Source organism: Heterodontus francisci, chromosome 42 (assembly GCF_036365525.1).
Source record: "Heterodontus francisci isolate sHetFra1 chromosome 42, sHetFra1.hap1, whole genome shotgun sequence".
In the NCBI taxonomy this organism is placed as follows: Eukaryota; Metazoa; Chordata; class Chondrichthyes; order Heterodontiformes; family Heterodontidae; genus Heterodontus; species Heterodontus francisci.
Window position 1 is genome coordinate 19,739,472 of NC_090412.1, and position 26,684 is coordinate 19,766,155.

General features: G+C 44.4%; 1 protein-coding gene across 1 annotated transcript in view; it reads right to left on the reverse strand.

Annotated features, from left to right (window-relative positions):
- Nucleotides 1-6,551: 6,551 nt before the first annotated feature.
- The window catches only part of LOC137355498 (glutamine--fructose-6-phosphate aminotransferase [isomerizing] 1-like), a 76,318-nt gene continuing 56,185 nt past the window's right edge, over nucleotides 6,552-26,684 (reverse strand). Inside the window, exons 13-19 of the mRNA XM_068020707.1 lie at nucleotides 25,427-25,547; nucleotides 19,222-19,379; nucleotides 16,957-17,071; nucleotides 13,115-13,242; nucleotides 12,546-12,713; nucleotides 9,787-9,948; nucleotides 6,552-9,089 (exon numbers count right to left, since the gene is read on the reverse strand). Of these exons, the coding sequence (XP_067876808.1) occupies nucleotides 9,036-9,089; nucleotides 9,787-9,948; nucleotides 12,546-12,713; nucleotides 13,115-13,242; nucleotides 16,957-17,071; nucleotides 19,222-19,379; nucleotides 25,427-25,547 (906 nt within the window). The 3' untranslated portion in view covers nucleotides 6,552-9,035. The remainder of the gene's footprint in view (nucleotides 9,090-9,786; nucleotides 9,949-12,545; nucleotides 12,714-13,114; nucleotides 13,243-16,956; nucleotides 17,072-19,221; nucleotides 19,380-25,426; nucleotides 25,548-26,684) is intronic.

Genomic DNA, 26,684 nt, shown 5'->3' on the forward strand with positions numbered 1-26,684 from the left:
TGTCTCCTCTAATGACTGAGATGGGAACACGCACCTTCTCTTTCTTCGGCAGTGCCTCGGGAACAAGGATGACTTGCTTTCACTCCAGGGTTGTGGGTTTTTAGGTGACTGAATAGTCCAATCCTGATATTCCATGATCCGAAGTTCATTTTGAGAGGGTGGAAGATGCCAGTGCGTGGGTTCTTTTAACGTGGGGTGGGCGTTGCACACCCACTACCACACAGTCCGAGTGAAGCAAGGTCTTTGTTCAATGGCAGGGATTGCCGAGACGATTGGAGACCAGGCTCCACTATACGGACGGAGACCAATACACACACACACATGACCAGCATGTCCAGCTGGTGAGCACGGACGCAGGCCCTGTGGACCTGTGTCAGGGTGGAACATGCACCATCTAAGTTGATGCTGACCAAGAATGTCCAAATCGATCTCAGCCAGAATGAAGTTCGGGCAAGTGCAATTGCCTGAACACATGATGGCAAGTTTGGCCAGGATCCCTTGCTTTTTATCAGTACGCAGTCACTTCCATTTAAAACTGTGCACATGCAGGTTGTGGACGAGGATTGATAAGTCTTTGGGGAATGTCCTAGGCCAGGACTGGACAGCCGCGATGTAACCCAGAGTCAACAACCTCAGTTCATGCACGATGATGTCATGAGGGTGAGGGCTACCAGTACACGCAAAGCAACCTTCCTACGTGCTTATTCTAATCTTCCTTTCTCCACCCCTCACTTTCTGATATTATATAGTTGATGTTCCTAGTTCATTTACTGCCTAATGGTCTTGTAAGCTCACAAACACTTAAGCGGCATGCAATTTCCTGCATCATGGTATACCGAAATTTTGTGTGGTTACACCCAAACTCCACTCCTACCCACTGACAGTGTTGATGCTGCTCAGCCTCATCTCTGTGATCAGTTGCCATTGCAGAGGGGCCTGAACCCCATATGATATGGAAAACACTAGCAAAACTGGGGCATTGTAATGTGGCACGATGTGCTACTGCAGCTACAGAAGGATTAAACAGTACAGCACTTCCTTTAAACTAATAGCGAATAACTGCAGTACAGTGAGTTATTTTTGACCATTTTCATTAGACAGATTGTAGGTCATGATAAAACAATTACTGGCAGTGATGATTTATAAATGGCTTCCTGCTGTAACCTCAAAATGTTTAAAGTCACAGTTCAAGAAAATAAATATTTGGATCATCTGGCAAAAGTCAGAAAGGTGTTTGTAGGAGATTGGGCTGTGCCTCTGAAAACCCAAGGAACAAAAATGCAATTCTGCCCATTGTCCTGTTCTTACCACAGACCTATTCCATTTCACTCATTTCAACACCTGAGGGAAAGTTCTAAAGGTGTGTCTCCTAATCCCCAAAGGCCATCAAATAAAGCAGTCAAACATTCATCCATCTTCACCCTTGTCTTCTGCCACCTCCACACAACAGCAACCTCCAGCAAACCAAGAAACATTCCATCCCCCACCCCCATGAAGTATTTGATCACCTTGCCCTAGACCCGTTCCTGTGAACTACATGCCCTTTTCCCAGCTACTTATCAAGATCCTTTTTAAGAGTAGGTCATCATCATCTCCGCCTTAACTGGGAGTTGGATCACAGTCCTTTGCTAGGATTTAAATGCACCAGAGACATAAAACATGACGACTGTGCAACTCTGAAAGCTGTTCTGGTAGCCCATGGTGAACTGGCATTGTGGTAATATCAGCTGTATCATCTCCAGCTAATTGGATTTTATTTTGCGACATTGTCAGTTTTGCATTCGGAGTGTTAAAAACACTTAATTGCACCAATGGTGGTGGAAGAATAAAAGATTTTTTTAAAAAATTCACGAAAGTTATGAGATTTTCTGTAAAATGACAGGACTTCCGTCCCTCGGCTGCACGGATTTACAATCTTTTCAATAGCTAGAGGCGTTATCAAGACGTTAACAATGGAACATTGGGATGATTAAGGGAGAGGTGAGGAATGCCATAAATCAAACAAAAGGGTCATTTCCCAACCGTTAATGGTCTTCTAGGGTCTTCTTCTTCTTTGGCCTCCTTGTCTCAGGAGACAATGGGTAAGCGCCTGGAGGTGGTCAGCGGTTTGTGGAGCAGCGCCCGGAGTGGCAATAAAGGCCAATTCTAGAGTGACAGACTCTTCCACAGGTGCTGCAGATAAAATTGGTTGTCGGGGCTGTTACACAGTTGGCTCTCACCTTGCGCTTCTGTCTTTTTTTCCTGCCAACTGCTAAGCCTCTTCGACTCGCCACACTTTAGCCCCGCCTTTATGGCTGCCCGCCAGCTCAGGTGATTGCTGGCAACTGACTCCCACGACTTGCGGTCAATGTCACAGGACTTCATATCGCGTTTGCAGACGTCTTTAAAGCGGAGACATGGACGGCCGATGGGTCTGATACCAGTGGCGAGCTCGCTGTGCAATGTGTCCTTGGGGATCCTACCATCTTCCATGTGGCTCACATGGCCAAGCCATCTCAAGCGCCGCTGACTCAGTAGTGTGTATAAGCTGGGGATGTTGGCCGCCTTGAGGACTCCTAGGGTACTCCTATGCAAAGACGTTAAAAAGGCCCTTGGAGTGGTCTCTCATCCCGTTTATGACTTCCACCATGTCCTTCTTTTGCTCTCATGTCTCATTTCTTCCTGTTTGCCTCCCACTTCCTTCATTTCTATAACTTAAATGGAAATCCTCATCTTTAATCATCCCACAGCATTCACAAAGGGGGTTTTACAGGCAGTGTGTGGGAAGTGGGAGAGGAGAGGGTTAGCAGAGCCTAACAAGGGCTGAATTGAGGAGGTAGATTTTTAAGGAAGCTTTTGAAAGGCAGGGAGAGATGTAGCAAGATTCGGGAAGCAATCCCCAGTGCGCTGAGATGAAGACTCTGCCTCCGATAGAGGGCCAATTGCAAACAAGCTCATATTCAGAAGCGTGGAGAGTGCAAACTGAGGCTTGTAAGAGTTTGAGGAGGTAGGCTGGAGAAAAAAAAAAGCAGACATTCCCTTCTAAATAAATCTATACAACTTTCCAGTGATCCGATTATAAAGTTGCCAGGGCAATGATTGTGAATATTTTTTGGGAAGGTTGTTTTTGGCAAACATGTGCACAATTATGTACTTTACCTGATTTCATTCCTAGATATTTCTCCAACCAGTCCCTCTGGGGGAATTTGTAATCATCTGAGCACTGGGGGAGCTTGTATTTTCTTTTACTATCTTTTCTGTGGGGAAAGCAGTTTCCTGGGGCTTGACTCGGTCTCAGACAGAACTAGATTACTTGTAACCTTGTTATCCACTTGACTCCAGCTGAGCTTCTAACCCCATACCCTCACCATCATAAAGACTGTCTACTTGCAGCTGCCAAACATCACCCTAACCTCCATCCATCTGCCACTGAAACCCACAACTATGTCTTCGCCACCTCCAGATTTGATTATTTCAATACCTGCCTTGCTTTGCAACCTCCAACATCCACTTCTCAAAGGGACTCAGTTATGCGTAGAGGTCGGACTGTTCTGCTCGGAACAGAGAAAGATAAACGGTGACCGAATAGAGGTTTTCAAGACGATGAGAGGTTTTGAAAGATAGAGAAATACTAGACCCTCTGGCAAGGGAGTCAGTAACCAGAGGTCAGAGATTTAAAACCACTGGCAAAGGATCTAGAGGGGAGACCCAAGAGAATTTTTTCACTCAGTTGTCAGGATTTGGAGCCCTCTAGTTGAAAAGGTGGTGGAAGCTGATTCCATTAATAATTTTAAAAGGGAGTTCGACAGTTTCTTAAGGACGAGGAACTTGCAGGTTTACAGAGAAAAAGAGTGGGGACGTGGGACTAAGTATGATTGCTCTAAGAGCCTGCACAAGCACGACAGGCTCAACGGCCTCTGTGTGCTGCAAGTTCAAATGACTTTATGAAAACTCTCTCGTTACCTCTGCCCTCACCTCACTCCCTTTTCCCCTGATGACAGCCGTGCCGTCAGTCAACCAAATTTCCCACTGCGGAAATCACTCCCTAAACTACTCTGCCTCTTCCTCTCCTCAAGAACTTCCTTAAAACCCTCTTGTGGCCAAGCTTTTGGTCAGTCCTCCTAATATCTTCTTTCTCACCTGAGCATCCCTACAACCTCTTTCTTTCTTCCTTCCTTTACTGATCATGCACTTTCTTTTCCATTCCATGTGAAGATCTATAATCCATTTTGAATGGCCTCAACCTCTAATTGGAATGTCCCTCCCACCAAACTCTCTCTCATCTAATTACGGTTTCCACGATACCACACACCCCATGTAATATGGTGGTGTCATGATGTCATGCCTTCTCAGCTCATTACTGAGTACAGGATACCACATGCCTAATATAATGTGCTGCAATGTTGCTCTCATCGAAGAGACACTTTGGACTGTGAGAAGACTGTGCACTATATAGAAAAACTGAATGTTACAGCACAGAAACAGACCATTCAGCCCAGCAAGTCTATGCTGGTGTTTATACTCCACATGAGCCTCCTCCCACCTTACATCATCTTACCCTATCAATATATCATTCTATTCCATTGCCCCCCATGTGGCTATCTAGCTTCCCCTTAAATGAAATGTTATTCACCTCAACCATGCCACGCGGTAGCAAGTTCCACATTCTCTCCACTCTGGGAGTAATTCTCCCGAATTCCTTATTGGATTTATTTGTGACTTTCTTATATTTATTGGCCCTAGTTTTGGACTCCTTCACAAGTGGAAACACCTTCTTTACATCTACCTTATTGAAAGCCTTCATAATTTTAAAGATCTCTATCAGGGCATCTCTCAGTCTCTTCTAGAGAAAAGCGCCCCAAGCCTGTTCCGTCTTTTCACGCTCCTATGTCTTCCTTACCTATTCCAGATGCTGCCCATCTGAATTCCAGCACAACAGGTCCATGACCATGATGACTGTATCTCCTGGCTCCTATGGGAGAGAGACAGTCAAGGATACGCCTGTGATGTTTAACTCTGTTTGAGAGAGAAGGCAGGCTGAAATTCCTCCACTACAACAAGACATCGCTGCCAGGGACAGGGCCTAACCTCCCAGAAACCTCTGGCTGGAAAAAAAAAAAGAGGCAAACGCGGCCTGACCCAAACTGACTGCACATCCTCCCCTTGTCAGATAGCCAGAGCCCAGAATCACACCATAATATCCTTGAATCAGGCAATTTCAAGGGGCACATGCAGTATCTGAAGTACCCAAGGCCCATCAGCCCTGCACTAAAATGGCGCAACAGTGACTTTCCAGCGGCTCCTGCCACAAGTGGCTGCAGTCCACAGTGATCGAAAGTGGGCAAAATAGACAAACTACTCCATAATGGCCAAACTAGCTCCTTCCAGCAGCTGACTGACTGAAATTCAAAGAGAATAGATACATTTTGAAAACCCATTCCATTTTGAACTAGAATGCTCACAGAACGCAAGGAACATGCAAGAATGGTTACTCTTCAACCTCCAGGCCAGTGTTGATTCAGCTGTTAGTGATATAGCATGAATATTGTTCTTAACACCATGGACACTGCAGGCGAGGTCAAACGGTCACAGTCCTCACCGCTGACTGATGTCCAGTGACCGCTACAGGAAAGTTCATGTTTAAGTTTAGTTTAGAGATACAGCACTGAAACAGGCCCTTCGGCCCACAGAGTCTGTGCCGACCGTCAACCGCCCATTTATACTAATTCTACACTAATTCCATATTCCTACCACATCCCCACCTGTCCCTATATTTTCCCTATCACCTACCTATACTAGGGGCAATTTCTAATGGCCAATTTACCTATCAACCTGCAAGTCTTTGGCATGTGGGAGGAAACCGGAGCACCCGGAGGAAACCCACGCAGACACAGGGAGAACTTGCAAACTCCACACAGGCAGTACCCGGAATTGAACCCGGGTCGCTGGAGCTGTGAGGCTGCGGTGCTAACCACTGCGCCACTGTGCCGTTAGAGGGAGAGCAGTTTTGGCCAGTAGGAACATATACCGGGAAAGAACTTTTTAAAATTCATTTTCAGGATGTGGCTGTTGCTGACAAGGCTGGCACATATCACCCATCTGTAGTTGCCCTCGAAGGCGATGCTGGGCCTTCTTCGTGAGCTGCTGCAGTCAGTGCGGTAAAGGGTCGTCCACAGAGCTCTCTCTCTGGATTTTAACCCAGTCATCATCAAGGAATGGCGAAAAGTGCCCAAGTTGGGGCGGTGTTTGACTTGGTGTTCCCATGCACCTGCCGCCCTGGTCTTTATTGGTGGTGGAGGTCACGGGTTCAGGAGGTGTCGGCTAAGAAACCTTGGCGAGTGCACACTGCAGCCAATATTTGTTTCCAAAGGGTTGTGAATCTCAATCACTCACATGGTCCTGGAATCAAGTTCCTATTACACAATTCAATCATTCTGCCTATGTCAATAATGTGATTCTTCTTTCCCTCCCATCTGCCCAGGGTACTAGAAAACCTTCAGTGCTTTCTGTGAGATGACTTCGAGCTTCAGATGATATACAATCATTTCAAAAGAAAAGTTGAACACTCTGTGTTGATTCAGAAATTTTATTTATATTGAGTTTACAAAGTCAATCAGGGTGGTTGAGAGAGACCGGCAAACCGACCTCCTTTGCAGTTCAGTCCATGTCTGTATATGTAATGCTCTCCGAGGAAAGATTTGGTACTTAGAACATCGTTCTGTCAACTATCCTGTAAACCATACTCTCAATAGCGTGGAGCTAGGCAAATTTAAACGCGGATGAGATGACATTAACCTCTGCCGCAAGAAAAAGAAATAAAATTCAAATCCAGCCAAAAGCATTCAAGAAATGTTCTAGTCGAGGAGACCCCACCCTGCTTATATCCCAGTTTCCTTTGATGAATCAAGAGCCCTTCTTAAAGATTAATTAAAATACAAAAGGTACAGAGTCAGATACGTTGAAGGCGGCAGTGGCTTGTGCAAAATACCTCATAGGCCTCGCACAATACTCTATTTGTGTAAGCCCCACACTCTCCTCTAAGCCTGATGTTACTTCCTGGTTTTGTTTGCAGCCACCGCACATAGCTGCATATTTCAGACTTGTTACTCCCCTATTACCGTAAGGCAGCGCTCGCTCAACTGTTTCAAAGCTCAAAAAGATAAGCGATGCACCCTTTGAAACGTGCGTCTCAGCTGCCAGGGGAATGAGGAATGATAGGTTGTGAAAGGGTCAGGCTCTTCCACCACTATTGGGGCCAAGATACTACAGACAGCAGAAAAAGAACACACGATTTCCCTCTTATTGTGAAGATGTGCTACATGTACAATTCATGTACTTAATGCACATTGGAGGTAGTTGAACAAAATCACCAAAAACTTATACCTAAACATCCAAATTAACTCTTATAGAATTGCTACACACTGGAGTGTGGGATTACAGTAGCCAAGGTTTTAGCTCCTGTTCATTGTGCAGTGAAAGTGCACGCGTGGATACAAGATGGAAACACGAATGTCTACGACGGTGGTGTTGCAATGGAATACCGTGTCGATAGCCAGCCAACTGAACAATGACCACTTGGGCGAGGGACCACAGGAGTTGGGCAACTCAACCCCAGCACAAGCAGCACAACCCGGAGAGGAGGGGAAGAAGCTGGGGGGTGGGGAAAGAGGGTAGGGAGGTGGTCAGGCAATTATTAATGACGGGGCCCGACTTTCTCAAGGCACTGCCCGCCACAGGTTGCAGCTTGAAACATGCACCAAAGCAAGGAGACTGGTTAACCAGCTGTGACAAAGATGACTTAATGGTTAACATGTTATGTATTAATTAGAAATAACTCAATTATTCAGGCCAAGTGATAATTCTTCTGAACTCATTGAGGAGGTGATAGAAGTAAAAGGTAGGAACCAGTAACCAAGCTGTCACTTTGGTGATAAAAGTGCAAAAAGAGAAATTATATTTTGTAAAATCCAATTAATGTATTGGAGAAGTAGTTAAAAGTTGGGTATGTGTGCTGCATTAGGCAGTGACAGTATCACAGGAACTTCTAGTGAAAACCCTGTGTGAATCGTTTCCTAAGAGGAAGTTGTACATAATGCAGCACGTGCTTTGCACTTTGCAGAAAGTTAATAGCGAGCTGGATCTTGCTTAAGCGCAGGGTAAAAAAAGGCATGGAGTCTTGGTAAATGGCTGTGAGCTGCATTAAAAAAAGACTTGCATTTATATAGCGTCTTTCACGACCACTGGATGTCTCAAAGTGCTTTACAGCCGAAGAAGTACTTTTGAATTGTAGTCACTGCTGTAGAACTAACACTTCCTAGAGTCTGTGGAATTTCAGCCTTCCCCAGCATTAGACAAGCCTAGTAACGTACAGGCATCTTTCTGAATCTTCTCTCCCGGTCTGAAGCCTCACAGGCAGGAGCAGGTTATTGAGGAATTCAGGCATGTGCACTCTCAATTTGTCAGCCAGGTATGGAGTGCACAAGCCTCCTCCAGTGGGACAAGGCCTTCTATCAGAGCACAACTTTCATTAATTATTGTTTCAGCTTTCTCACGTACCCTCCCATGCCCTCAGGATAAAAGTAGAATTGGCGAAAAATGGAATTTATGCACAAAACGAAAATACAAGGTCCAGCAACCAATTTAAATTGGGAAAGCTGTGCAATGTATTTTCATTTGGCAATCGCACAGTGTGTTCATCACAAAAAAAAACACCGCCCTCTCAGAAATATTTAAAGCACTGTTTCTGTTACAATAAGTCTGTAGCTAAACAATTTGGCAAGAAAAAAGAAGTTTTGAAAATGTCCTATGTATAAAGAAATAGCAGGCTAGAAAACTATTCTGTACTGAAGTGTCCCAAATGATTTCAAGGGCAGTCCACTCCCGATAATTCCGTTATTACCTTTCGACAAAAAAAATTCCCATTATTCAATATTCTGAATGAAGAGTAAACTGTGTAGTTCATGTTACACTGTTCAGTGATTTAGGTAGATGAGCTGAGCCCCCAATAGTTGACACAGTCTTTAGCCATAGCGTAAATTCACGAGTCACGAGCCAGCTCACATAGGCACGTAATCTGCTTCTATTTTCCTCAGTCGCTTGTTGTCATCCACCTTGAGTTGGTGACGGTGTTATTGTAAGATCCAAAATTTGCGTAACAGTTGGAAGAGACAACCAGTGCAGATCGGTCATGTAAAAGAATAAAAAAAAACAGAACGTGAGCCTCTCTACATGATCCATTCTAAACTATCCTTCTGCCAAAATATCAAGAAAGCATTTGTTAACAGTGGGGGAGCCAGTCCATTTACAATGTGTGGGAGGTTTTGTTTACAGTACAAATAGCAGAGAGTTTCAAAGCATTTCTGAGGGCAACTCAGCATTTAAAACTTCACAAAGCAAAGTGGAAAAGCCCTGTTCTAACTCTCCCAGTTTCCTGCGCAACAGAGCCATACACACCACGATCACGTTATGTGTTGTAAATCGGTTGTTTGGATTCCGAGATGAAGTGGATTGAGATTAACTCGGCTCCAGTATCAGAACTGGACCCGACTCTGGATTTATAAGAAAGCTCTTTTCACTAAGGTCAGCTTTCTCATCACCATTTATGACTGAATCATGGGCTAAGCTGGCAAGCTTTGAATGTAATTTTGCCACTGTAGAAAGGATTAAATTCTTGGAATTTAGGGCCAAACATGTGGATGCCATCTGTAATACATAACATAAATCTGAGCATGAAAAAATAAATCTCTTAATTGTTTGCCCATCACAAGGACCATAATGCATTCCATTTTGGATGAAACAGTGACTCACATCATAGCCTCTAAGGACAGCGAGGTGGAAAGCCAGAAGCTGCAAAGGGATAACACTGAGGATTCCTTGCAGGCAATCCACTGTGTGAGGAACCTTGATTGTTCGGTAGGCATTCTTCATCGTCTCCTCATCGTCCTTCTCACAGATCAGAATGGGCCGCCCCTATAGAAAAGAAACAGCTGTGTAACTTAAGCTGGTCCCTGCACAGTAATCATCATCTATTGTACTAGCTACACCCTTCCACTGCTGAGCTTCCATGTTCCTGGTCCCATAATTTACAGGAGAACATGAAACCGTCAAGGAAATCAACAGGAAAAAAAAACTGATGGGTTCTAGGATGGATCAAGGAACTCAAACACTCACCTTTCATTTCTGGATACATCTAACCTGGACGAAAGAGATGAATGGTCAAGAGAACCTGGTGAGATAGAATGAGTTAGTGCAGTCCCGTCCAGCTTTGCATTGGGCAGAGATTGCACAGCTCCAGAGTGGCTATTATTCAGCAGAAAGATGGCTGATCTCAGAAGCAGAATTGGTACAGTACAGGATCATCTTGGTCTGGATTTTTGTCAGCATTCGCCGTCATTACTCCTCTGAAACTGACTGCAACTTTGGGAGTCCGTGCGTGCGTAGAGTAACACAGAAAATCCAAAAGTTGCTGTCAGAGATTCTACGCTTCTCCAGAGGGTCCCCCTGCCCTATGCGACCCGAACGTGTCGGGTTCAGGTCAGGTCGGGTCGGGTTGGGTCGCCCTTCCGGGTCCAGGATTTGGACTCGAGTTGGGTCGGGCCGGGTCAGACATGTTCTATCACCACCTCAGGTAAGTCACTTTAATGTTAATTTACTTTTTGGACTTTAAATGTGGTTTTGCTACAGTTATTTTTAGCTTGTGCAGGTAAGGAACAAAGTGAAAAACGGACGGCAAGTTAACTGATGGTCGGGTCGGGTCAGGCGCGGGAAGAAATGGAAGGACTCGGGCCAGGTCGGGCTCGGGGTCGGATGGGGTCTCATTTGCAGATCCGAGCAGGCCTTTACCCTGCCCTCACAGAGTGCACTCAGTGAATTGTCAAAAACTTCCACTTTTCCGCTGTTAGTCTGGCTATAAATACCCTTGAAAAAGTTACGCCTCATTGAATGAGTCGTAACTGGGATGTTAGCAACGTACTAAGTTCATAATTACTGCTAAACACCCTCACTAGCCCTGAAAAGGTAATTTTATATTTGTAGAATGTCAAATTTCTCCATTATGGTAAAAGGTTCCATATTTTTAAAAGTTTTTTTTTTGAAGTTTATGATATTTTAGCTTCTATCTTAATCCAATCGCAATCATTTATTTCACTATCTGAAAATTTAAAATAAAAGTGAAGTTTAGTCAGTATTCTTAACTCATTGACACCCTGGCATCGTGGTAATGTCACTGGACTAGTAATCCAGAAACTCAAGCTGTGGGGATATGGGTTCAAATCCCATCATGGCAGCTGGTGGAATTTAAATTCAACTAATTAATAGATTCAATTAATGAATTTAAAAGTCTGGAATTGAATGTCAGTCTCAATAATGGTGACCATGAAACTACCAGCGATTGTCTAAAAACCCATCTAGTGCAGGAAATCTGCTGTCCTTAGCTGGTCTGGCCTACATGTGACTCCAGACCCACAGCAATGTGGTTAACTGTTAACAGCACTCTGAATTCCGTTGTCAAGGGCAATTAGGGATGGGCACAATTGCTGTCCTTCCACTGACGCCCACATCCCATGAAACGAATAAAAAACAACCCCAAGATGTTTCCAGTGATCTTCTGCCTGAAACTCCTAGGAACTCTAATCCAACTACCGATATGTGGGATGAATTTGAACATTTCCAGCCTCAACTAAATGATATAATACCCCAGCTGGATGACAAGAGGCAGTCGCCCCCACTGGATCTCACTCACAGTATTTCCCACCAGCTTCCCAACTTCTCACAGGAAGAGACGAGGAATCCATTATTCTTATTGGCTCATTATTCTGAACGAGGTACACGGAGTAGGAACAATCATGGATAGTATGAGATAAACAAAATGTATAAAGTTAATCCATTAATGAGCTTCCCGATTGCTCCCATCCCAGAGGAAAATCTGGATTTGTGGAATTTACATGGGACAAAGGGGACTCAGAACTTTCTCTCCAAGCTGCTTCCTTTGGCCAAACACAAAATCACACAAACTTCTGTTTAAAAAAAAAAATCTAAACGCAAACATTGCAAATTCCTAGACAGCTGCAGTCACTAAATCTGCAACTCAATCTCAGAGCCTCCTTTCTTGAATTTGGCAGGCCAGACTGTACAAATGCCAGAACAAACTAGACCAATTTCAAAAGTCTTTGCTGTGCAGAGAACAATTTCACACAGATCACCAAACCACCAATCCTTCCACAGCATTTCAAATGATTCGGGCATCCTTTGGGCCCAATGCCAGCTGACACATGCCAAGAATGCATGCATTAAGAAAGGGCAAAAGAATATATTTTAGAATCTCGTTCTGATATTAACTACTAAGTCACAGGTTTAAAATGATAGGGGCGAGTCCATGGTCCCAAGGGAGGATCTTGGCAAATCACAGGTGCCTCTGATGTTCTACTCTTTCATTTTTAGTGGATGGCGGGTGGGAGGAGGCCTGTATGGAGCAGAAACCCCAACATCTTTTGGTGTTTTGGGCCTTATGACCGTTTCCTGCACTGTAAATATCTTGTAAATCACGGGCCGGGAGTGCTGGTAGTTACCTGACGAGCGACCACTTGTTGCAAGGCATTCTGACATTTCATAAACGTGGGGTCCCTCATGACCACCATGATGACTGGCATGCGATGATCCACCAGTGCCAAGGGCCCATGCTTCAACTCTCCTGCCAAGATTCCCTCCGAGTGCATAAATGTAATCTCTTTAATTTTCTGTAATAAACATTTCAGAAGAGGCAAACGTTCATTTCCGTTGTGGAGATCAATGGCAGTGGGAATGGTTCACAGTCTCACACGAACTGAGCTTATAACAGTAATCGTACAAAATATTGCACTGAATAAGTTTGGCAATGATTAGCATTATCTTTATAAAGATTTGAAGCCAATATCTAGATTAGAAACTGTGCTTTAACAGAGGGCACCATGATTATATCCACTCTGATTTAAGAGTATTAACAGCAGAGATTTTGATGTTATTGAAAATGCTACCCATTTAATAGATAATAAACAGAAAGATTCAGCGCAAATACTTAAGGTGTTAATCGTAATGGAATTCCTTCAACACAAATCGAGAGCCTTCGCTCTGTCCTGACTGCAGCTCAAGTGTTACTCACCAACGCCCCCTCCAGGCAAGTGGCATAATGATAACCACGGCCCATAATGAGCACAGACTTCTGCTGATACAGCTCACTCGCTAATCTCTGGATCTCCTCGTCTGAACTCAGTACTTCCTTTATTTGGTCTAGAAAAACAAGGGGGATAAAAGCAGAAATCAGCATTACGGTCAAGGAGCAGCTTATTTTTAGTGCAATATCTGAAATGCTCATACAGGCTACCTTGGTAGCATGATGTGTGGCAAAGCATTAGTGTATTGGGAACAGCAATATGTGTGGCTTTAATTCGCTTGCAATTTACCATGGAACAAAAGCTTTTAAACAAGGGCGGCACAGTGGTTAGCACCACAGCCTCACAGCTCCAGGGACCCGGGTTCGATTCTGGGTACCGCCTGTGCGGAGTTTGCAAGTTCTCCCTGTGTCTGCGTGGGTTTCCCCCGGGTGCTCCAGTTTCCTCCCACAGCCAAAGACTTGCAGGTGATAGGTAAATTGGCCGTTGTAAATGGCCCCTAGTGTAGGTAGGTGGTAGGGAATATGGGATTACTGTAGGGTTAGTATAAATGGGTGGTTATTGGTCGGCACAGACTTGGTGAGCCGAAGGGCCTGTTTCAGTGCTGTATCTCTAAATAAATAAAAAAATAAAAAGTATTGCTACGAATACAACATTGCAAAACACAACAACTACCTGCATTTGTTTAGCACCTTTAACATAGTAGAACGTCCCAAGGTGCTTCAACAAGGGCTGAACCAGACAAAAAATGACACCAAGCCGAATAGGTTATAGGGTCAGATGACCAACATCTTGGTGAAAGCCGTAGGTTTACGCGACATCTTAAAGGAGGAGAGAGAGGTAGAGAGACGGAGAGATTTAGGGGGATAACTCCAGAAATAAGGGTCCAGGCAGATGAAGCAATCAAAAGCTCAGAATTGGAGAAATGCAGAGTTGTCAGAGGGTTTAGATTTAGAACATGAGAACAGTACAGCGCAGTACAGGCCCTTCGGCCCTCGATGTTGCGCCGACCTGTGAAACCATCTGACCTACACTATTCCATTATCATCCATATATCTATCCAATGACCACTTAAATGCCCTTAAAGTTGGCGAGTCTACTACTGTTGCAGGCAGGGCGTTCCACGCCCCTACTACACTGAGTAAAGAAACTACCTCTGACATCTGTCCTATATCTATCACCCCTCAACTTAAAGCTATGTCCCCTCGTGTTTGCCATCACCATCCGAGGAAAAAGACTCTCACTATCCACCCTATCTAACCCTCTGATTATCTTATATGTCTCTATTAAGTCACCTCTCCTCCTCCTTCTCTCCAACGAAAACAACCTCAAGTCCCTCAGCCTTTCCTCGTAAGACCTTCCCTCCATACCAGGCAACATCCTAGTAAATCTCCTTTGCACCCTTTCCAAAGCTTCCACATCCTTCCTATAATGCGGTGACCAGAACTGCACGCAATACTCCAGGTGCGGTCTCACCAGAGTTTTGTACAGCTGCAGCATGACCTCGTGGCTCCGAAACTCGATCCCCCTACTAATAAAAGCTAACACACCATATGCCTTCTTAACAGCCCTATTAACCTGGGTAGCAACTTTCAGGGATTTATGTACCTGGACACCAAGATCTCTCTGTTCATCTACACTACCAAGATTCTTCCCATTAGCCCAGTACTCTGCATTGCTGTTACTCCTTCCAAAGTGAATCACCTCACACTTTTCCGCATTAAACTCCATTTGCCATCTCTCAGCCCAGCTCTGCAGCCTATCTATGTCCCTCTGTACCCTACAACATCCTTCGGCACTATCCACAACTCCACCGACCTTAGTGTCATCCGCAAATTTACTAACCCACCCTTCTACACCCTCATCCAGGTCATTTATAAAAATGACAAACAGCAGTGGCCCCAAAACAGATCCTTGTGGTACACCACTAGTAACTAAACTCCAGGATGAACAGTTGCCATCAACCACCACCCTCTGTCTTCTTTCAGCTAGCCAATTTCTGATCCAAAGCTCTAAATCACCTTCAACCCCATACTTCCGTATTTTCTGCAATAGCCTACCGTGGGGAACCTTATCAAACGCCTTACTGAAATCCATATACACCACATCCACTGCTTTACCCTCACCCACCTGTTTGGTCACCTTCTCGAAAAACTCAATAAGGTTTGTGAGGCACGACCTACCCTTCACAAAACCGTGCTGACTATTGCTAATGAACTTATTCTTTTCAAGATGATTATAAATCCTGTCTTTTATAACCTTTTCCAACATTTTACCCACAACCGAAGTAAGGCTCACAGGTCTATAATTACCAGGGCTGTCTCTACTCCCCTTCTTGAACAAGGGGACAACATTTGCTATCCTCCAGTCTTCCGGCACTATTCCTGTCGACAATGACGACATAAAGATCAAGGACAAAGGCTCTGCAATCTCCTCCCTGGCTTCCCAGAGAATCCTAGGATAAATCCCATCAGGCCCAGGGGACTTATCTATTTTCACACTTTCCAAAATTGCTAACACCTCCTCCTTGTGAACCTCAATCCCATCTAGCCTAGTAGTCTGAATCTCAGTATTCTCCTCGACTACATTTTCTTTCTCTACTGTAAATACTGACGAAAAATATTCATTTAACGCTTCCCCTATCTCCTCTGATTCCACACACAACTTCCCACTACTATCCTTGATTGGCCCTAATCTAACTCTAGTCATTCTTTTATTCCTGATATACCTATAGAAAGCCTTAGGGTTTTCCCTGATCCTATCCGCCAATGACTTCTCGTGTCCTCTCCTTGCTCTTCTTAGCTCTCCCTTTAGATCCTTCCTGGCTAGCTTGTAACTCTCAAGCGCCCTAACTGAGCCTTCACGTCTCATCCTAACATAAGCCTTCTTCTTCCTCTTGACAAGCGCTTCAACTTCTTTAGTAAACCACGGCTCCCTCGCTCGACAACTTCCTCCCTGCCTCACAGGTACATACTTATCAAGGACACGCAGTAGCTGCTCCTTGAATAAGCTCCACATTTCGATTGTTCCCATCCCCTGCAGTTTCCTTCCCCATCCTACGCATCCTAAATCTTGCCTAATCGCATCATAATTTCCTTTCCCCTAGCTGTAATTCTTGCCCTGCGGTATATACCTGTCCCTGCCCATCGCTAAGGTAAACCTAACCGAATTGTGATCATTATCACCAAAGTGCTCACCTACATCTAAATCTAACACCTGGCCGGGTTCATTACCCAGTACCAAATCCAACGTGGCATCGCCCCTGGTTGGCCTGTCTACATACTGTGTCAGAAAACCCTCCTGCACACACTGGACAAAAACTGACCCATCTAAAGTACTCGAACTATAGTATTTCCAGTCAATATTTGGAAAGTTAAAGTCCCCCATTGTAGAGCTAAAGGAGGATAGAGAGATCGGGAGGGCTGAGGATATGGAGGGTTATGAACACACGGATAAGAATTTTAAAGGAGTTGTTTATATGAGCCACTAGAAAATGACCTCAATGAGACCTGCCAAAAAACTGCAGGATAAAAATTTACAAGTATACTTGACTGATACTGAATTCGTAAACCAGTACAGTTTCCTATATTACAACAGTGACCACATTCCAAATGTACTCCATTGGTTGTAAAGCACTTTGGGGCATATCAGAACAAAGATTTAGCTAGAAATCTCAAAATTCCTTAATTTTCTTTTTTGACAGAATGCAAAAACGTAATTGCACTTCTTTATAATGTTGCTACAAAATACAGAAGTATGGCGAATTCGACCCCTTCCTGAGAAATTAGAACCGGATTAGATCGGACTGGATTTTCATGCTGGATCAGGTTACCTGGCAGATTCTGGAGACCCTGAATGATCTCGCTGCGCCTTTTCTGCATGGAAATGCGGTCTTCAGACATCATGAGGGAAAACATTACTAGAGCCACAAACTGGCTCGTGTAAACCTGGAGAGAAGTTTGTTAAAATAGTCATCAATCTGTTTTGAATCCCACACAAGACAGACCAAGAACTGAATCGACATAGGCCAATGTTAAGAATTTATCAGGAATAACACTTTCTAACCGGTCCCAACGTCGTGCAGTTCCCAGCAGGAAAACATATTACGTTCATGACCACGATAAAACGCTCCATCTGGTGAAGGCATTTGTCACATAAAACAGTGAAAACTCTCATTACTATTTTTCTTTTTTAAATAAGGAGTGTAACCAAAACCCAAGGTGAACATTTCTAGGAGGCGGAAGGCTGTAATTCGATTATTGCTAATTTCAAACTCCCTGCGACGAGCGATAAATAAAAAAGGTACAAAGCTTGTGAAATTATTCTTTACAGCCCACACCTTGCTGCAGTGTTATTAAATGCACGACAACATTTCAGTTCTCCTTGTACATGCAAATTACCGACAGTATAAGTCACTGGCTGAGGTGCAGATTTGGGTTTATTTAACAAGCTCTTGAATCACAACAGTGTTCAGGAACTGTAAGCCTTTGAAACTTGCAAAAATAAGCCGAGAAAACTCCGGGGTGGCATTCTCCACTTAGCCCGCTTATTAGAAACCCACAGCAATTTGGCTGAATACAGAGCAAAAGCCCAGCCATCGCACTGCCAGTGCAACACTCAAGCTGCACCTGGCCGGCAGTTGCCTTTAAATCAAAGCTGGAAATATCATCTTCCAGCATTCAGCAATAAAGTGACCGATTTACATGTTTTATTTTATGACTTAAGTCCTCGGAACAGTGCATATTTTCCGAGAAAAATCATCATTCCCCCTATTCCTCATGTTTTGCTCATTGAGTAATCCAAGACAGGCTAGCCACAAAGGTCAAAGTAAGAAACTGACTTGGAGTTACAGAATAAAGCTGTAACTGCATTTCCTTTATAAGCTTGCATATTCCGTGTCATTTGCCTCTGGTTTTACTCGTCAACTGTGCTGTGCTTTGGTAAAGTAAACCATTAAGCTGAGAACTCGGATTAAGTGTTCAGAAAGCTACTGCAGGTCACAACAAAGAGACACAAAGTTGTAAACATTGTGGGAAACTGGAGACTGCCATAACTAGTCACCTAACTCCAAACAGATGTGCACCAAGTGAACAGATCCCTCACAGGAATAGAATCACCAATCAGCCTCCAGTTAACATGAATCACAGGAAGCCAAACCATGCTGAATAGAGTCTTTACTGTGTAATCTTCTATGCAGCCATTAATCCTTTCCAATGCTAAACTCAAATTGTCTAAAGTTATTTTTAGCAACTCTCTCTCCATTTGCTTCATGGTCACTGACAAAGCTGAACTTAAGCTGCGCAAACAGCCAGCAGTTTTCTTATGTTGCGGAATAGCATTTTAAAGAAACATTTACATTCGAAGACGATGACTATGTGAATGTTGTGACCACATTAAGGATTAATGCCTAGAAACTGATCTTGCAGTAATGTGGCTGGGCTTTCCTCTGCCTGCATCAGAAGGTTGTGGGTACAAGCCTCAAGAGACCATAATCGAGACTGATAGCCCAGATAGTTTTGGGGGAAATGTTGCACTGCCAAAGGTTTGGATGTGACATGACCATCTTCCTGCTCAGCTGGACATCACTGGAATCCTGGCCAACAGTCTTCCCTCACCATCAAAAATCAGATTGGAAGAATCTTGCTTGTGTATCAACTGGCTCTCATGTTTACCAATATAAGAGTACTTGAGGGGAGACGAGGAGAATTTTTTTTTTTTTAAACGCAGCATGTTGTGATCTGAAATGCCTGCCTGACAGGGTGGTAAAAGTAGATTCAATATTCAATTTCAAAAGGGAATTGGATATAGACTCGAAAGGGAAAAATGCGCAGGGCTATGGGAGAAGAGCAGGGGAGTGGGACTAATTGGTTAGCTCTTTCAAAGAGCTGGCAGATGTATAATGGACCAAATGGCCTCCTTCTGTGCTAGAAGATTCTATTCCATTATCTGCATCCAGAGCAAGTGGTGTTCACTGCCACGAGGTCACTGGGTTTGGAGTCCCCATAAGAGTGGTGGTTTTACCTGGCGACAGACAAGTGTTTTTGGTTAGAGAACGTCACACAGAATCCAGGCAGCTCACAGCCATTCAACTCCATACCTTTGTACTTGCCACCCCAATTTCTGGCCCGGCATTGATGTGGACGCCGCAGTCCGTCTCTCGGGAGATTGAGCTGCCCACCGTGTTGGTGATGCCGACAGTCAGGGCTCGTCTCCCTTTGCAGCACCTCAAGGCCATTAAAGTGTCGGCAGTTTCACCTGGAGAACAATGAAGAGCAAGTTACCCAGACACCAGGCTGCAAGAGCAAGATCACTGCTGTGGTATCCCATCTGCTTCTGGATTCCATAAAGCGACTTTGCAAAACTTCTAGCAGCAGTTCCAGACATAAACAAGTGACAGACTGATACTGACTTCATGCATCTCTCCCCTACCAACAACAGCAACCTGCATTTGTATAGCACCTTCAGCCTTGTGAAATGTCCCAAAGTGCTTCACACTGGCTAACAAAAGTTGACATTGACCGCAGAGATATTAGGATAGGAGGCCAAGGCACCAACTTGTATTTATATTGTATTTAACATAATAAAACGTCTTCACGGGAGCATTGTAAAACAAAATGACTCCGAGCCACATTTAGCAGATGGCCAAAAGCTTGGTCAAAGAGGTAGATTTGAAGGAGTGTCTTAAAGAGAGTCGGAGAGGTCTAGGGAGGGAATTCCAGAGCTTGGGGCCTAACAGCTGAAGGCATGGCCGCCAATGGTGGAGCCATTAAAATCAGGGAAGCCCAAGAGGGCAGAATTAGATGAGCGTGGATATCTTGGAGGGTTGTGGAGCTGAATTAGATCACAGAGATAGGGAGGGGAGAGGACATGGAAAGACTTGAAAGCAAGGATGAGAGTTTTAAACTCAAGACATTGCTCAACAGGGAGCCAATGTCAGTCAGTGAACACAGGGTGATGGGTGAATGGGAGTTTTGGATGATGTCAAGTTTACAGAGGGTAGAATGTGGGAGACCACATACTTGGTCAAACAGGTCAGTTTTAAACAGCCTCCTAAAGGAGAAAAGAGAGAGAGGAGGAGTGGTTTGACGAGGGTCTGGAGCAAAGGATATCAGGAATGTGCAAGATGCCAGAATTGGAGTAGCGGAGATATTGGGGAGGGTTTAGAGACTGAGTACTGAACACCTGATGTTATACAGTCAACTCCTGATAAACTGAATTAAACAACGGAAAAACACAGCAAGGTAGAAATTTAATGCTAAAAAAGCTGGAATATTAGTTAAACTGAATCAAGCAACTTTGCAATAATACTATAAAAATGCATGGCCGGGATTTAATGTTGGGCAGACAGGAGCTGGCCACCGACTGAAAAGTCGGTAGTGAACCTGCTTCCGCCTCGCCTGGGGATCCGACCCACATTTTATGTGCCCCCCCCCAGGCCTTAATTGTTCTGAGGCGGGACTTCCTCCCTCAAGCAGATGGCTCATTGAGCTGCCAGCCAATCAGCGGGCCAGCATCTTAGTCCCAGCAGCGCCACTGGGAGCAGTGGTCACTGCTGGGACTGCAGCCCGGCTGAAGTCAGAAGATGACATGGAGCCAGGACGGAAGGTAAGTTTTGGTTGCCTCGCTGGGGGTAATCGGTCAGGCCCTATGTAAAGTGGCGGCGGCGGGATCAGGTCGGGGAGGCCTCCCCGAGCCTCCAGCTCCATTTTACCCCCCCCCCTACTCACTCAGGTGGCGTAAAATTCCCCACGTTACAAAATGCTCAAAAATAATTGGATCTGGTTCTAGTAGTTGGGTTAAAAAAAGTAAACTAAGATACAGCACATAAATTATTTGAACAATATTCTGTGCAAATAGAACATCCTTACAAAAATGCAAGCGAGATTTCCCATATCTTAATTTATTTTTAAGAACAGACCATTTACTTGGGCCCAAGGGGATTTAACATGGACTGATTTAGAAAAACTTAAATGACTGTGGTTTACAAATTTCAAAATGTTAAACTCTGCAGAAAAAAAAGCTTACATTAACTATGGTACTCGCAAGGTCACTGAAGAGATCAAACAACCCCTGATTCAATATGTGCGGGTTCACATATTAGTCACGGGCAAGGCTCTCAACTGTTGATGGTTCTCACGGTTTGGGCTCCTGTTGTCATGTTACACCTTTGTGTTCAGGCCAGTAAAATTTAATACACAGTATGCGTAGCTTTGTTATTATATAGAAGACAGATGTTGGGCATCAGTTACAAAATTTAATACACTTAAGGGTTTTAAAGAATGTCAAAATGTGAGAAAGCTGGAAAGTTTCAGTGTCCCCGAACTACAGCTGGGAGCAGATATCCCGTGATTTAAAGGGAGAGTGAGAAAGGGGACTCAGCTCCAGCAACAACAACCTGCATTTGTATAGCATCTTTAATGCAGTAAAATGACTCAAACCTCTTCTTTGAGAGCGTAATTAACAAAATTTGACACTGAGCCAAATAAGCGGATATTAAAAGACCAAAAGCTTGGTCAAAGAGGACTGAATTAAAAGAGAGGTGGAAAGGGAATTCCAGAGCGTGGGGCAAAGACAGCCGAATGGTGAGCAAAGGAAAATCAGGGAAATGCAAGGAACCAGATTTAGAGGAATGCAGATTTCCCAAAGGGTTAGACAGCTGGAGGAAGTTAGATACAGAGATTAGAAGGGGCAAGGCCATGGAGGGATTTGAACATAAAGGATGAGAATTATAAATTCGTGGTGTTGCTGGACTGGGAACCGATGTCGGTCAGTGAGCACAATTTTCTTCTCCAGTTTTCACCATGTGTGTCTCTCTCTCTCTTGACTTGTACTGGCATGCAGTCCCCACTTAGAGCATCAGCAGATCTTGATCTGGACTGTGCCCAGAAACAGCCCTTTACACCACCGCTAAAAGCTCAACAGCAGGATTGGCAATGGGTAAGTATGTGCAATTCACTATAGAGTGAATTCTTTAGAGAATTGCCTGCATGGAAATGACGGGCTAAAATAGGGGGGAAAAAGCTGAGAAGGAAAAATGTGGAAATAAGATACAATATATTTTTTTAAAATTACTATTTTCTCAGAGCACAGCTCAAGGTGTTCCTTTAACAAATTACTAATCCTCATCTGTTTCTGTTTCAAATAGTTAACCAAAGAAGAATTACTTCACAACAAAGTTTGTATATGTGAGGCTTAAATGACCACAAATTGCAGTGTTCACTCAGCAGACCGTCAGTTAACCTTGTTAACAGTTAGGTTAAGTTACTGCAGCCCAAAGGCATGATAAAGTAAGCTCCAATTTTGCCTTTATCCTACAGCAGTAACTTTTAATGGACAAGAATGCTCTCAGCATTGTAAAAGCAACACAGCAGCTACTTCTCGAACATTTTTCATCACAAGTAGTTGGTATTTGCATCCAAATCAGGGACTGACGGTTGACTGAAAGCAAACCTATCCCAGAACGCGTGTATGTTGCACGTACAGGCTTGTTACACTGGCTACATAATGAGGTTTATTGGTAAACCACCAATCTTTATATATCTACATGCACGCACACACACATTTATACAGAGGTAGTTGTGAGGAGAGACCAGAACAGATTGCGTTAAGAGATCGGATCGAAGTGTTAAAATTATAAAGCAATTTGACAAGGTGAATACCAGATTTTCTAGACCATAAGACGCACCAGGAATTTAAAAGGAAATATTTGGGTGTAACCTTCTGACCATAAGTTGCACAGCAATTTTAGGTGACCTTTCCCCCCCCCCCCCCCCCCCACCCCACCCCCCACCGAAAACAAGTGCATCTTTTGGCCTAGCAAATCTGGTAGGTTGATAAATCAGTAATTTGAGGGCATATCCATTTAATATCTCCACCAAAAGGGCTGAACGGCCTCCTCTTATGCTGTTACACTGTACGATTCTAAATGCATATGCATCCACACAAAGGAACAAATGTGGATAACTTAATTCCCAATGTTGGATTTAATTTCCTATTGATGACTGGCCTGAAACACCAGCACAGATTTAGTGAGTGGCCACAGAGTGATAACTCAGAAATTTTAACTTTATTTACCGATTTAAAAAAATCTACCCGCTTTCTCAAAATGCATTAAACCTGGGGATGGGGACCTCCTCCTGAATGGCTATTATTACTGTGAGGAGGTTGACACTGAAAGTCAGCAGACTACTTGACTGGGGAAATGGAGGCAGAGCCGAGGCTGATCCTGTCCTTGGCTTACGTCCGCGGCTTACGTCCGCCTGCCCACTTCTCACAAGGGGAGTCTGGGTAGCAATCAGGAGCAGGAACACTGGCCTACTTTAAACATCCCATCCCGCCACCCCTTAACACAAAGCTGTGGAGCCAATCGTGGGGACCCTATTGTCAGCACAGCAACAATCAGCTAACTCAGCAAATACCAGGGATCAATCCAGGAACCTCCCTCACTCTCATGACCAGCTGAGCCATCAAGAGAACGTCAAATTACCGATGTCTTCACGAAAGCTGCAGAATTGTCATAAAACCCAAGTGGGAAGGCAGACTACCTTAAAAGGACGTTAATGAATCAGTTGGGGTTAAACGACAATCCAGTAAGCTTCCTTGAGTAAACAAGTGACCCCAGCCCCACATTACACGGTTAACTCTTAATGCCCCCTGGATGGGCCGAGCAAAGCAGTCAGATGTGAACAATGAACTACACAGACTGCAGGAGTTCCACAAGAGCCACCCACCATCACCGCCTTCTTGGGGCCACAAACAAAGGGCAATAAATGCCAGCCTTGCCACATCGCGCCAACAAATAAATGAAACAGTTTTAAAACAATAGGAGGAAGCACAGCAGTATGGGCATTTTTTAATCTAGTGAAATACTCTTCTCCCTTTATTTATTTTTTTTTAAAGGTTCCCATTGGAAAGACAAAATACAGCCGACAATAAACAGATCGCGGGGTGCAATTTCTTTTGGTAATTTACTGGTTAATATGTTTGCATGAAATTCCTTAGTGTGCTACTTAACAGAACCAGTGACCAGTTTTATTATAAATAAGTCCAATGAGTTAAAAGAGAGCATACAGGAATTTTATTCAAGCATGTTAACGATAACTTATATTTATATAGCATCTTTAAAGTAATCAAACGTGCCAAGGCACTTCACAGGAGCATTATAAAGCAAAATGACACCGAGCCACGTTAGCAAATATTAGGCCAGATGATCAAAAGCGTGGTCAAAGATGTAGGTTTTAAGGAGCATCTTAAAGGAGAATAGAGAGATCCAGAGGCAGAGAGGTTTAGGGAGGGAATTCCAAATTCCAGAGCTTGGGGCCCAGGCAATAGAAGGCACAGCCACCAATGGCAGAGCGATGAAAATCAGGGAGGGTTGCGGGGCTTGAGATTTAACTAGCCTGAAAGAAAATTAAACCCTAGGATATATATCACCAACAGGTTGAATGTGCAGGAGCAGCTGCATTTTTAAGTCCTACTTCATGCAGCTCCTGATCTGACCCGTGTTAATCTGGGGAGCACAGAGTAGAGGCTGTGACGCATTCCAAGCCTAGCCACCCCTGTGTTGCCATCTACGCACCCACAAACAGTGGCTAGGCATCAGATTGCATACCACCCTCTCCACTTGTGATATCAGGTCTGGGAAACGCTCCACAAAAATAAAGCTACTGGGGTATGGTCGCGTCGTGGTTGTGCTACTGTGCCTGCAATCCAGAGGCTTGGACTACAATGCGGATGAGGTAGGTTTCAAAGACCACCATGGCTGTTTGAGAAATTGGATTCAATTTAAATAAAACCTGCAAGTAAAACTGGTTCTCACAAAAGTGGCCACAAAGCTGTCGAGATTGTCACAACAACCCAACTGGTTCACTGGTGTTCTTTTGAGGGAAGGAAACCTGCTGTCTTCATCTAGCCCGGCCTATAAGTGACTCCAGTCCTGCACCAACCTGGTCAACTCTTAACAGCCCTCTGAAGTGAACTAGCAAGCCACTAGAAAAAAAATGGACAACAGCAGTTCAAGAAGGCAGCTCGCCACGTTCTCAAGGGCAATTAGGGATGGGCAATAAATGCTGGCCTAGCCAGCGACACCCACATCCCCCCGAACGAATAAAAAAGTAGGCCCACCACCTTCCCAGGACAATTAAGGATGGGCAATAAGTTGCCAGTGATGCCCAAATCCCGGAAAATGTACAAAAAAAAAGTTCAGGAGTAGACAAACACAGGATAATCTTCACACAGGTGGATTAATAGCGTTGAAAATGATTCTACATTGAGAAATTTGCGATACAAATGCTGCGCAGTACCTGATTGGCTGAGGAAAAAGCACACATCATCCCGGAAGACGGGTGTACTGCGATCCAGGAAATCGCTAGAAAGTTCCACCATGACTGGCAGCTCAGTCAACTCCTCCAGGATTTGGCGTGTCTGAGAGAGGTAGCAAGACACAGGTAGAAATTAGGTCAAATCTGTCAGGTACGGTGTGGGACACATATTTTGTATTTTTACCTCAAAAGGCAGTATCCCCCGCACCCTTCCCCTTCTGAAGGCACCCACTCTTTCAGAGGGTATCATCCCAGAGAACTGACAGCCCTCTAGTACCTCATCCAGGGGGCTTTTCTTCACTTGAGCTTAAGAGTCAGTCACATGTCCTCTTTAATGCAACAGTCTTGTTACAAAATTCCACACGTTTCTTATAGTTAACATAATAATACTTCAGAACTGCAGTCGCTAACCTCGACTCTAGCTGATCTCACTGAAAGGCTGTGGAATGCCAGTGCTTCCTTAATGCTAATGTCAGGGTCTTTTTAAAGGGGTTTCTGACAATTTTCTACACAACACAGGCAAGTTAAACCTCAAAAGTGAAGTCCCACTCCAGGGACTCGAGAACATTATCCAAGCTGATACTCCAGGGCAGTACTGCACTGTCAGAGGTGCCGTCTTTTTGACGAGACGTTAAATCGAGGCCCATTCTGCCCTCTCAGCTGGATGGAAAAAATTTCTATGGCACGAAGAACAGGGAAGTTCTGCCAGTGTCAGTGGAGCTGCCAATTAAACTGACCAGCACCCTCTTAGAAACAACTCCTCTGCCCTCCCAGTCAGGATGCTGCAACACTCTGGCAAATCCAGGAACTCACCACAATGCTCCAGAGTATTCTCAGACACTTTGCAATCGTAGAATTTCTTAAAAATCACCTTACCTGCAATCTGGGTGACTGGCCCTTTAAGGAACACCAGTGCAGGACCCATCTTGCAGCTTCGAGCTTGTTGTTCATTGAGATTGACAAATCGGTTGCCTTGGGCCTGGGGGTCCAAATCCTGGCAGTGCATTGGCTGCTTGGACTGTGACGTCAGGATGGCATTGATTCACAGCCTTCCAGCACACATTGGGAACGCCAACGTGGGCGCCCTTCAAATGGGTGCTCCATGCAGCACGCCCCAGCAAAATGGCCGTCATGGCTACTCGGGAGGTGAATTAATTTCTCACCCTGAGTCTCCAACATCTTCCAGCGCTGATAAAAGGTAACAGACCTGAAGCGTTAACTCTCTTTCTCTCTCCACAGA